The 12,459-nt window shown below is 44.1% G+C and overlaps 1 protein-coding gene across 2 annotated transcripts; it reads left to right on the forward strand.

The window, feature by feature from the left end:
- Positions 1 to 1,386: 1,386 nt before the first annotated feature.
- On the forward strand, positions 1,387 to 10,422 carry PRDX4 (peroxiredoxin 4). Of its 2 annotated transcripts, XM_061988592.1 has the most exons (8): positions 1,387 to 1,649; positions 4,182 to 4,299; positions 5,556 to 5,672; positions 6,223 to 6,345; positions 7,095 to 7,225; positions 8,722 to 8,756; positions 9,915 to 9,961; positions 10,299 to 10,422. In XM_061988592.1, exons 1-8 carry the CDS (start codon positions 1,406 to 1,408, stop codon positions 10,300 to 10,302), a joined length of 819 nt encoding a protein of 272 aa, XP_061844576.1. In that variant the 5' UTR covers positions 1,387 to 1,405; the 3' UTR covers positions 10,303 to 10,422. The 2 variants fall into 2 exon arrangements, with proteins under 2 accessions (XP_061844576.1, XP_061844575.1); XM_061988591.1 differs by lacking the exon at positions 9,915 to 9,961.
- The last annotated feature ends 2,037 nt before the right edge of the window (positions 10,423 to 12,459 follow it).

Raw genomic sequence — 12,459 nt, forward strand, 5'->3', positions numbered from 1 at the left:
AGTTCCTTTCTCTCTGGAATCCACACATTTCCATAGTTTCTGTTTCTTGGAGAACAGGAACAGTGGGAGAGTCCTAGAATTACCTTGGAGGTTTTGAAACTTGGAGCAAACCTCACAATACTCTCAAGACTGAATCCTTTGCCTCTGCTCCAGCTGTCAGGGATTCCAGCACAAAGAGACTGTGTTTGCTACTGGCACCGCTTTTTACAAAGACTGACAACACCCACCAGGCTTTGCAATGTGAAGATACTGTGTGGCCTACAGTTGACCCGTTCTTTAGTAAAGTCATCTGCATGACCCTCTCTGGCACAAACGTCAGCACAAGTTCACAGTAGCCAGTGGGCTCTAACCTTCCTCTGGTTGCCCAACTCGCTTTTCCTTGGCAAGGAGGCTTGCAGCAGAGACCTCAGTTAGCACCCTGAGTGTTGACCACAAAGACACAATTAAATCAGCTTGTTTGGACAAACACTGTGTGTGTGTGGGCAGAGCTTTGTCAACGAAGGTGGACCCTCAGACCCTCAGGTGCTTACGTGCTCAACTGCGGATGAGTTGGCTGAGTGTTTTGTGGAGAGATGTCTTTGGTGGGCTCTGTTTTCACCCACCTTCTCTGGCTGCCTGGCATCTCCCAAAGATCAACCCAGCATCAGTGGTTCCCTGAAGGTTCCCTTCCAACCCAAACCATTCTGTGAATTAAAAGGCACTTGGGTAGTCTCATTACTGTTTAACCACACTCTTAGCAGAGCCACAATGTGCAATACGTAGAGCTCATTCACAAATTCCCCTCCATCTGGCAACAGTTCAAGATTTCAAACCTAGGGCAGTATGTTTTGAAATTTGGAGCAAACCTCACAATACTGTCAAGACCGAATGCATCACCTCTGCTCTAGCTGTCAGGAATTTCTTGTATTCATTAGGTCAGGAGGTAATACACTTGGCATAGATTGGTATGACCACGACTGATGAAATGCCCACAGAAGCCACGCTGCAACAGATAAGAAAGACCAGATGGGAAATCTCACACATTTAGTAGAGAGTTTGCTTCTGCAATAGCAGGCATTGGACTACATTGCACACTCTCCACATATATATGGGGGGTGGGCGAGTTATTTTCTCTTTTTACTCTAGATGTCTAAGATATTTTACCATTTTCTCCAGGGCTTAAACAGAAAGCCACAGCCACCCGCCTTGCCCCGGTGCCCTGGGGGCAGGCAGCGCCCGGTACCACCGTAGGCCCCGGCTTGGGGGTGCGCCGGCTTCTGCTCAGCCTCACGCAGCCGCCGCAGGAAGAGTGGCCCGGGCCCCCGGCCCGGTGGTTGGGAGCTTGTGCGAGAGGCCCGGCAAAGCTCCGCCCCACCGCCAGCCCTCCGCCGCCGCGCCGCGGGGACGTGCAGTAACTCGGTGGGCCATGGAGGCGGCGCGGCGGCATGTGCGGGCGCGCTGCGGTACCAGGGCCCGGCGCCCTGCGCTGCCGCTCCTGCTGCTGGCGGCGGCGGCGCTGGGAGGCGCGGCAGCGGAGGCGGAGGAGCCGCGCTCGGCGCGGCAGCGGGGGGACGAGCAGTGCCATTACTACGCGGGAGGACAGGTCTACCCAGGGGAGGCGGCTCGGGTGCCCGTCTCCGACCACTCGCTGCACCTCAGCCAGGCCAAGAGTAGGTGCCGGGGGGGAGGGAGTAGGGGGCTGCCGAGAGAGGGGCGGGGGATGCCGCGGAGGGGCCAGGGCAAGGGGGAGGCGCCCGCAATGCGCCTCCGCTCGGGCCGCACCAGGAGGGAGGAGAGGGAAGGGAAGGGGCCGTTAAGGGCCGGGGGGGCGGCTGGCGGCGCCACGTAAGGCGACGGCGCGCGTTGTCCCTTCGCGGCCTGTGCCTACCGCCGTGGCCCTTATCCTTGCCATCTCCCGGGGCTCGCCGCGGCCCTCGTCTCTGCCATCCCCCGGGAACGCCGCCTCCAAGTTCATCCCCCGGCGGGGCACCGTTTCCCAGCTTCCTGCCCGCCAGCTTCACCGGCCCCGCACACACACACACCCACACCCCCGCGGGGTGACCGTGGCCGTCTGGCCGCGGCCGTCCCCCAGAGGCCGTCGCTCCGGCAAAGCGGGTGCAGGCCGTGGCAGCGAGCGTACAGCCTGCCGGGGAGCGGCGGGAGTTTTATCGTGGTGAATGGGCAGCGAGTTGAACGTCTCGCAGAGGTTTAGCAAGGCCTGAGGTTCCAGAGCTAGCTAATGTGTTAAGGGGAAATGCATCGTCTGTTGTTTCCGATGTACAGGAGCGTTCTGTGCTCACGCCGTGGTTAGAAATACCGACTTTTCTCCTCACCTAATGCCTGCCCGTCACTACTGGGCATGGTTTCTCACTTGCTTTTGTGCTTACACTCTCCTGTGATATAAATACTTATGGCAGACCTAGGTGCACACACATCTTCAGCCGAGTCACAGTTCAGGGGCAGTTGTTCCATCACTCAGATGCTCTACAAAAGACTCATTCTGCAGAACACAGAATGGAGAGAAGACATGTGGAAACCATCTTCTCTGGCAGAATTTACAGCTTTAATTCTTTTTCTACTACTGAGCCAGGATATATCTTCTGTTTCAAACGTTTGCAAACAGATGCTACCAAAAAAAAAGTAAAACCAGAGAAGATATTTGTAGCAAATATTGTTTGTTTTTTCCTCCCTTTGTAACATAAGTCATTACAGCATTTCAGGCAACTGTTTTTAACCCCCCACAAAATCACCTTAGAAAAGGATGAAGATATCTTTAACTTCTTTTCCTTCTCCCTCCAAATCTCCAAGTCAGTTGAAGAGACAGTTTCGCTAGAAAGTGGTTACATTTGGGGTGTCACTATTTTGAAAAGACCAACATATTTTAAACATTTTTTGAGAGCTGTAAATAACCCAGGGATGAATTGTTGCTTTTGCTTGAAATTAGTCCTAATCTGCAAAGTCTCAATAGAAGAGTTAGACGTCAAGGGCTTGAAATATGTTCAGAAATAATTCTACAGAAGACCTGAGAAGGAGAAGAGCATTTCTTAAAAAAAAAATGTAAACTGACATTAGCAGTCACAGAATGGTAGGGGTTGGGAGGGACCATTAGAGATCAGCTAGTCCAACCTCCGTGCTAAAGTAGGTCCACCTGCTGACTCTGTACTTGTATGCTGCATGCCTTATGGGCTGTATCAAATGAAACCAAAGCAGAGTGCCTTCCCACTCCATGGTGTAATCTGTTTGATCATTTGAGGTATTTTTTGCCGTCCTTGTTGTACATCCACACTAACTATATTCTCCAGCTATGGGTTGCCCTTAGAAAAGGAGAGCCCAATAATGCAGTTATCATCCAGATAATAATAATTAAGATTCCGTGTATTTTTCTCAGCAGCATTTCCCTAATTTCCTGGAGCTGTATGTCAATGTCTTTGACATTCACACATGTATTCAGATCACCTTGTGTCTCCAGCATACCCTATGCTTTGTCTCAGAATTCACATTACTATGAAAATAATACCTGGCAGAATAATTTTTAATATTGTAAATTCTAGATTAATCCTTTTCAACAGGAATAGTACATTTCATACGTTCTAATTGGATAAATTTTTTTGACACAAATATCTTCAAGTTACAATTTGCTTAGGAGTTGTAATTTAATAAATATACACTGCATTTCTAGGCCTTTGTCTCTGAGCATGCAGCATGTCTCTTTTTTCTGGACTTGGATTCCAAGTCATTTTCCCTGGCTAGAAAGTAACAATATGAATTTAAACCTTCTTCTGCTTCTGGTTCACAACAGGTATTAGTAACAAAACACTAAGGGGTTCCTGAAATCTGGAACGATTTCTCCTTCAGTCTGACAGCTGTTCGGCCATGAGCTGGTAGTACACACCTGGTTTGTTCTTTATGCCCAGATAAGGTTTGTGTGACCTCCATTATCAGTGATTCAGAGGGCTCACATCTAGGCACAAGTTGGTCAACTTATTTACTTTCCATGTGTACTGAAACCTGCATTTCTTCATCGTCCTGTAACCACTGCCAGATGTGGACTTTTTAAAGTGATAAGGCAGGTTCCTCCTGTGTGTAGTCAGCTGTTTTTCAGAAGAATTGTCCCTGCACAGAAGCCAGCTAATGGACAGCTTGCTTTGAACAAGTACGTGCATTGTATTCTGACTTCTAATGGAATGTCCTTTGTATTTCAGTCTCCAAGCCAGCACCTTACTGGGAAGGAACAGCGGTCATTAATGGAGAGTTTAAAGAGCTGAAATTAACAGATTATGAAGGAAAATACCTTGTCTTCTTCTTCTATCCTCTTGACTTGTAAGTAAGACCACTGTAAACATGCCAAGACTAAATGCAGCTACACTAGACTTGTAATTCATTAATTCCCTTTTTTTATGAGGTCTTACTGTTTTTTGTTTTGGTAAGTCTGTAGTACCCAGTCAAACAACCTTAACGTTCTCTAGGATGCTGCAAACCACTACTGCAAACAGAAGACAGCATCCTATCTATATTTTCTAGAGTGTATGTGGTGTACCTAAGAGCCTTTTCCCTTTAAGCTCATCCCATAACATCCTAGGAACACTTCAACGTTATCCTCCTTTATGTAGAATTCAGTGACTTCACCGGTTGAGTAAAAACATCTCTGCCTTCTGCCAGATAATCTCATTATTTTCTATAAAATGAAGAGGACAGAGATGTATAACCAACCTGAATATTGTAAGGGAAATAATCTGGCTCTTGGCCTAGCTTCAAGGACCTGGAAATTGTGATCTTTACTATTTTCTTCTGTAGTGGAAAAAGTTGAAGTCAGAATACTTAAAACTTGCAAATGTACGTGGTAACAACAAATCATAGTATGTTCCTCTGCAAAAAAAAGTCTTGCTGTGTTTAAAATCAGCCACTTAATATTCATCAAGTCAAAAAGAAAGTAACTGTAAAAACACTTGAATCCAGATTGTAAATTAACTGTAGGTTTATGATCTTCTTCAGTGATAGATCTATTGTAACTAAGCTGGAGTCTGAGTCTGGAAGATTTGTCAGGCACTATTTTGGTTAAATATTTGAAGCAATGAAAAATAGATGGTAAATTATCATAAATGATAAATCAGAACCACAAAGATGATCAGGGGACTGGACCATCTTTCTTATGAGGAAAGGCTGCATGAGCTGGAGAAGACTGAGAGGGGGGACCTCATCAACAAGTATGGGATGGGGCGACATTGTTTTCTGTAGTGTCTAGCAATAGACACTACATAATCTAGAACACAAAAAGCTCCACTTAAACACAAGAAAAAACATTTTACTGTGAGGGTGAGGGAGCCCTGGCACAGGCTGCCCAGGGAGGATGTGGAATCTCCTTCCTTGGAGGTTTTCAAGACCCGCCTGGACATGTTCCTGTGTGACCTGATCTAGGTGGACCTGCTTCTGCAGGGGGGTTGGACTAGATGATCTCTAAAGGTCCCTTCCAACCCCTACCATTCTATGAATCTATTAAATTCTCCATTTTAAGTTAAACAGATAACTTACTGGATGTTTCATGAAGTTTTGACTTTATCTTCTCTTAAATTATCTAGTACATTTGTATGTCCAACTGAGATAATCGCCTTCAGTGACAGAATTGAAGAATTCAGAGCAATAAATACTGAAGTAGTAGCATGTTCTGTGGACTCAAAGTTTACTCACTTAGCATGGTATGTATCTTATCTTTGTCCTTCATTACAAAATATTTGTGAGTCTCTCTTAGCTGAAGAACAGTAACTCCAGATTTTTATCCTGTGTAGGTATATCGTAATGTATAAAAGCATGATGATATTGATAAAAATGTTTAAAATAGTTTTCAGTGGTAAAAATTTAACCCTAGTGCTTGAAAGTACTTTTACCTTTGAAGCTAATTTAATACGAATTACTTGAAATATATCATGTGTCAGTCCAAAAAAAATACTTCAGTACAAAAAAATGAGATATGGATGGGAGTATCTGCAAGTGAGTCATGCTGTCACAGTTCATGAGCACACTGGTATAAAGCAAATATGACTGATAACAAAGAGGCCATTATTAATAGATATGGCCAAAAACTGTAAAAAATCTACTGAACATTTTGCTCAAACCATAAATAGTATTCATCTCCTTTGTGTGCACAACAACAACAAAAAAAAGGCCCCTCGCACTTGTGACTTCTGTTTTTGTGTAGGGAATACAAATCTTTATGAGAACTACATCTGTATCTCATTTCTTTGAAAGGATTAATACCCCTCGAAAACAAGGAGGACTTGGACCTCTGAGGATTCCTCTTCTTTCAGATTTGACGCACCAAATTTCAAAGGATTACGGAGTGTATCTGGAAGATCAAGGGCATACACTGAGGTATTTCACTTGGTTACTGGGTGGGGCGGGGGGAAACCGTTTTTCTAGGGTGGTACTTACTGCTTTATATCTAAAGAAGCATTTCAAATTTTTCTCGAGAGCAGATTTTACCTGGGGATTCACACCAAGAGAAAACAAATATTGAAGGACACAAAAAATACTTTACTTACTCAGAACAGAGGTCAGGTTGTTACCATCTTTAACAGCAATCATCAGCAGATACCTCGGGCAGGGCAAACACACAGAACTCCTCAGAACTGCAGTTGCTTCAGGACCTCTCAAGTCCAAGTGGCGTCAGGACGAGGAGGAACTAATGGCCTCAGAGAGATGCATCTTTCATAAATCTGATCGGTTGCTTTTGGGATCCCTGTAACGTTCCTCTGCGGCCTGATCTAGGTGAACCTGCTTCTGCAGTGGGGTTGGACTAGATGGTCTCTAAAGGTCCCTTCCAACCCCTACCATTCTATGATTCTATGATCATAGCATCTGCAACATCCCCTGGCAGGGCCTGTAAAAGCTTAGTTTTATGTTCCATAGGGAAGTACCATTTTTGTTTTTACCTTAACCTCTGCTCACATCATCAGACACCCCAGGTAACGAACAGTAGATTACGAGTATTCTAAGGTGTTGGGTATTGTGTGGTGTTTGCAGAGGTCAAATTCCTCCCATCCAGCAGACAGAAAATAGTGCATAAACGCAATGCTGTTGTTACTGCTATTTGCTAACACACACAAACAATGTTTCCACAGAGGCCTCTTCATTGTTGACGATAAGAGAATCCTTCGGCAGATCACGATGAACGACCTTCCTGTTGGAAGATCGGTGGACGAAACGCTTCGCTTAGTACAAGCATTCCAGTACACAGACAAACATGGAGAAGGTGCTCTTTTAAATACTTTCACGTCCAAGATTGTTTTGCTTATGCTGGAAGCTGTATGTATTTGTAGCTTTTGGGGAAGAGAGGCTTGCAGTAGCATTAGAGACTAGCCTCATGCAGCGAATTAAGTGGTTTGATTGCTCTGCTCCAGGATTCTGTGGTCCTAGTACCTCCATAGGTTGTTTCTAGAATAGTAATTCACACCCAAGAGAAGGCAGAGCATAAAGCATTCCTTAGTCTGAATTAAGGTACATCTGTCGCAAGCACAAATCTGTACAAAATATGAGGCAGTGAAGAATCAGGCCCAATATTTCAGTACATTTTGGCAGACAGGCCATCTTTGTCTTTTGTCATTCATTGGGCATCTGTGACAAGTAATGGAGAGTGCCTCAAGTCAATATACACCGTGATGCTGTGAACATTAGACCACCATTACTTGTATTTTCTTTACAAGTGATACGTGATCACCTTTCCCAGCAAAGCAGCTTTCACCAGCTTCAGATCATTGCTTCGTCTCGAGAACTCACATTCCCCCAGTTCAAGCATATTTCTTTAAATAATATGTTTAAATACACACATTCATGTATGGAAAGATTTGTTTAAGTATCAACACATGGCTTCAGCAGCATCATTTCCATTTCAGCTCAATTTCACCTGGCATTTAACAGTACCTTTATCTGAAGGTACATATCATTCTTACGCTTTGCTGCACCGCTTTAAGAAGATAAATGCTGATCCTTAGTTGGATGCGTGCATCCAGCTAAGGAAATTTCACCTCGTTGATGTTACAAAGCTGTGTCACAGGACGTTGATCTGCAGGCTGTTTCCAGGGTACCACTGTTTTTATTCCAGCTTTTGCAGGAATGTGGAGAAGAGCATCCCTAGGACACCTTATTTGGAGTCTTTGCACAGAATAGGAAAAATAGTCTTCCCTAGTTCCTAATTGCATTTGTGGCCTTTTGTCTGACAGCATGCTTTAAAGCAGTGTAGTCTGGCATACTCATTGGGCTACAGCCTCAGAAAGAGAGCTCTGAACAGATTAAGAGTTTTAGTCCAGGGTATGCAACTATACAGGTGGTCACAGGGCTCTTGACCACACTGCATGTGAAAATGACTCAGTCTCTTGTGGAATCTTTAAACTGATCTATTTGCTAAAATGATTTCCCCTGGCACTGATTTTAAAGAAAGGTATAGATTGTTGTCACCTGAATTTTATTACAAAGCTTTTGTTTCTACTAGAATAGATGTTCATTCTCCAGAAGGGCACTAAAATTAAACCAAGGCAGAGACACCTATCCACAGTTAACTGAAATGGTAGGTGGTATCAGACAAGCTGATATGACACCATCCCCTGTATAAATAAAACTGCATATTTAATAGTTGCAGATATTTACATGTGACACTTGTGTGCTCTTCAAGTTCAGAAAGAGAATATTAAGTACACAAAAGTAAATGTGTGTAAAAATATCTGTAGTGATTTTATCCTTTGTTTTTTTCAGTTTGCCCTGCTGGTTGGAAACCTGGCAGTGAAACAGTAAGTCACTGTTTATACTTAAATGCATGTACTACTAATTTGTGATTTCCACTAAAGCCAAGTCCAAAATCTCTTGTAACTTTCAATGAGATGGCAAGAGTAAACTCATATTATTGTGGTTACAGCTGTTGGATTACTACCAATTTGATTAGGAGCTCATTTCCCTCACACTGGATATATTCTAGTTGCTTCAAATTCCCTGTGTATGAACAAAAACTGATGAGCAGCAATTAGCTTGAGATCAAGAACTTTTTTTCCTGTTAACATCCGATGAGAGGAAGTTGGAAACTCTTGAATCTGTCCTGTCTTCTCAGTTATACTTGCCCATAAAAATTCTGGGTTCTGTCAACTTTTACTGTGGGTCATAAAAAAGAAAGAGACAAGTTCCCAAGCTGCTATAGGATAATCACAGAGCCAGCGTGCCACTATCAGAACTCCAGCAGAGAGCACTGCTTCACTGCATGATCGCTCTTCCTCCTTAGTTACTACTCCCGTGCACGTGACCACAAACAGAAGAGCTGGGGCTCAGATAAACACCCACTGAACTTGTGTTTTCTGGCTTGGATCAAGCCTCAGCAGAATAATGCAACTTTGACTAGAGGTCTGAGCTCCCCAGTTCTGATGAGGTCAATGTCATTTATTTGAATATGTGGCTTGCTTTAGAACCATCTGGTGATGACAGAGCGTTGTTGTTTGAGAACTGTCTCAACAAATAGCAGGCCCCAGCAGCCTCTGGGCAGGGTAGTGAGCACAGTGGTTGATCCTGAAAACAGTTAAACTATGTTTCTTTGCTGGATACATAAACATCCCAGAATGACTGGAGACTGGGAGTCACCTCTTTCCAAGCTAGCAGAGGAGTGTCTTGGGGGAGGCTTAATATTAAAACTGTAAAATGAAAGAGGACTGGATGGCCTAATAGACACATTTTGGCACTGAAAAGTTCTGCCCTCTGTAACCAAAAATCACCTAAATAATAAGACATAAACAGTCTTAAAGTGCTGAGTTTAATGGCTGCAATACTGCCAATTTAAAGATCTAAACCAATATATAAGCATTTTCTTTCTCTTCTGGGCAACAGACATCGATAATTTAAATAGCAGAATAGTTCAAAAAGCCTTTCTTGAAGCCATGCCTTCTAAATGTGTGTGATTTAATTAGATCAAACCAGAGGAGGCCATGAGAGTGTGGTGGCCAAGGGAAGAACTGTAAGTAAACTCTTAAGACCATTAATTACAGATGTTAATTTATTAAAATATCTTGCTTTTGGGGCAAGCAACGTAGATGTATGTGCTCCCAACTGTCAACATTCTTCCTTTGGTAGCCTGCACTCTCTCTTCCCCTAATCAGTGAAATCCTTCTGCTGCTGCTATTACATACTTTTATAGAGTAATCTAGTATCAACTGATAAATTACTCTTCAGTGTTGCCTGTGGGTTGGCCTTACTGTTATATTCTGAAATACTGTGCTGTTCTGGTTGTACAGCTTGTTATGTTTGCATGGTTTTGGCTTTTGACTAACGTTTTTCTTTTCTTTCTTGCACAGATAATTCCAGATCCAGCTGGAAAACTGAAGTATTTTGATAAACTAAACTGAGACTCGCATCTGTTGAATTATGTAGGTCACATTCAACTTGATTTTTGCCAATAAAGTTACATTGATTTTGTTACTTTCATGAGTTTGACCAGTGTGTAACTGTGCAGTAGACCATTAAAGGTCTGGTTGCTCCAACAGGAGTCTAACCTGTGTGAAGCATGGGTACCTCATTAGTTATCAGAAAACAGTCTTATGAAATACATGTTTTCCCCATAAGACTTGTTTAGATGGTTCATTCTCCCAAAATTTACTTAACATCTCACCTAAGATTCCTGACTTCTGCTGTTGACAGACTACTTAATTTCTGCAAAAACCTTGTCTGCATGGTCACATTCTAGCAGCTGCAGCTAATAAAGGCTGTTGGTTATGGCACATGAGTCTGTAGTCCAGAAGCAACAGCCCCTAAGCCAAAAGCCAGAAGTAACTTACAGTTGCTGAATTAATTTTCCAGTCTGTCCAAAGCTGGAAAACATTTTTAAACTAAGAACATACATACCGTACGCTACTTCAATCAGTACAGCCACACTGAAAAAGGTACAGCTATGCTAACTGGCGTGATTCAGGAGCTGAACCAATAATTTTGTCCATGCTTGTATTTGCAGTGTAGATGCTGGTAAGATCGACCCTATTTCACACAGTATGATTTTTCTCCCTGGCCCAACCCTGTTAACAGATGTCATGTGCTGACCCACTCCTCAATCATGGCTTCTACTTTTGAGGGAGTAATGGTAGTTTTTCCAAAGATTAGTACCAACATGTGCAATGATCATTAGAAACTCTTGTGGCTCGTTTTCTTCTTTCAAGTGAAAACATAATTTCCATGCAAGACCTACTTCATATTTGTGTGCACTGGAGAACCCTTTCGTAAGAAGGTCTCTTCTTGCTTTTTCCCACCTCTCCCTCTTTTTAACATGGTGTTCTAGAGTCTGTGCAACTGGTAAACAGCACCTGAGGTCAGTGCCAGCTCTTCACCATGGTCATCCTTGAAAAAGCCAGAGAAGGCTTTCTCCCTATTCCAATCCAGAACTGCCACATGATTACTCCTGGTTGGATCCCACACTCCTGTTAACTTGCTTACCCTTCCCCCACCAGACTGTACAGATACTTCAGTACAATTCTGCAGAACCAGACCAGCAGTTGCATTTTTTCACTGTTAAGTCACCTGATGTTGTAGACTTTGGGGAGTATGAAGCAACTCTCCAGATTAGCAGCTGCTTGACTCTGGCTTCAGCTCTGACACAAATAACACCCAAGCACGTGCCTAGGGCAGGGGGATTTATGGCCAGACCTAGCACAAGTCCACCATGCCCCAGCCTCCCTGTCCCTGTGAGGACTGGGGAGAGGAGTCATCGCTGATCCCAGCCTGGGGGTAACAGAGGGACCAACGACAACCACTGGCAGTGGTCTGCTCTAGCCCATGTGATCTCTAAAGACCAGAGGGCAGCATGTAGAGAGGTGGTTTGTCACATTACTAGGCTGTAAATCAGCTGCTTGAATTTTACTCAGAATTTCATTTACAGCCTTTATCAAACCCTGAAACACCAAAAACATCAACCCAGAGAATGTGCAAATAACTCCAAGCAACTGCAGCGTGATGAACGCAGTCCCAGCCATGACATGGATACTCGTAAGTAGCCCAAAGCACAAACCTCACACTTGTGCCCTCTCCTTCAGCAGCCTTGCCTGCCTCTCCAGCCAGGTTACTCGCTCTCACACCAACGTTCCCCATCAGCAAAAGCATCTGTGGCACTAAGCCTGCACTGAAGACGTTAAAAGGACAGAGAGGAGTTACCATCTGGGCAGTGAATGGCTCCCTGGGCTCCACAGGCTGCAGCACGTGCAGCAACAAGAGCAACAAACAAAAGCACATGTCGAAAGCTGTACAAACCCTGAGCTGAGGAAACAAAAACAAGACTGAGAACACTTGGTGACTGAAGAAAACTCAGGCCATCTGCACACTGTGAACATTGCAGACTTAGGTCTACAGCACTGTAGCTGTGTCAGATTTGAAGGACTGTCACGGTTAAAGCTGAGCTGGCAACAACGAAGCCCCAGGTAGCCACTCACTCGCTGCCCCTCCCCACACCTCCAGCAGGATGGGGAGAGGAGT

Source organism: Colius striatus, chromosome 1, assembly GCF_028858725.1.
Source record: "Colius striatus isolate bColStr4 chromosome 1, bColStr4.1.hap1, whole genome shotgun sequence".
Classification (NCBI taxonomy): Eukaryota; Metazoa; Chordata; class Aves; order Coliiformes; family Coliidae; genus Colius; species Colius striatus.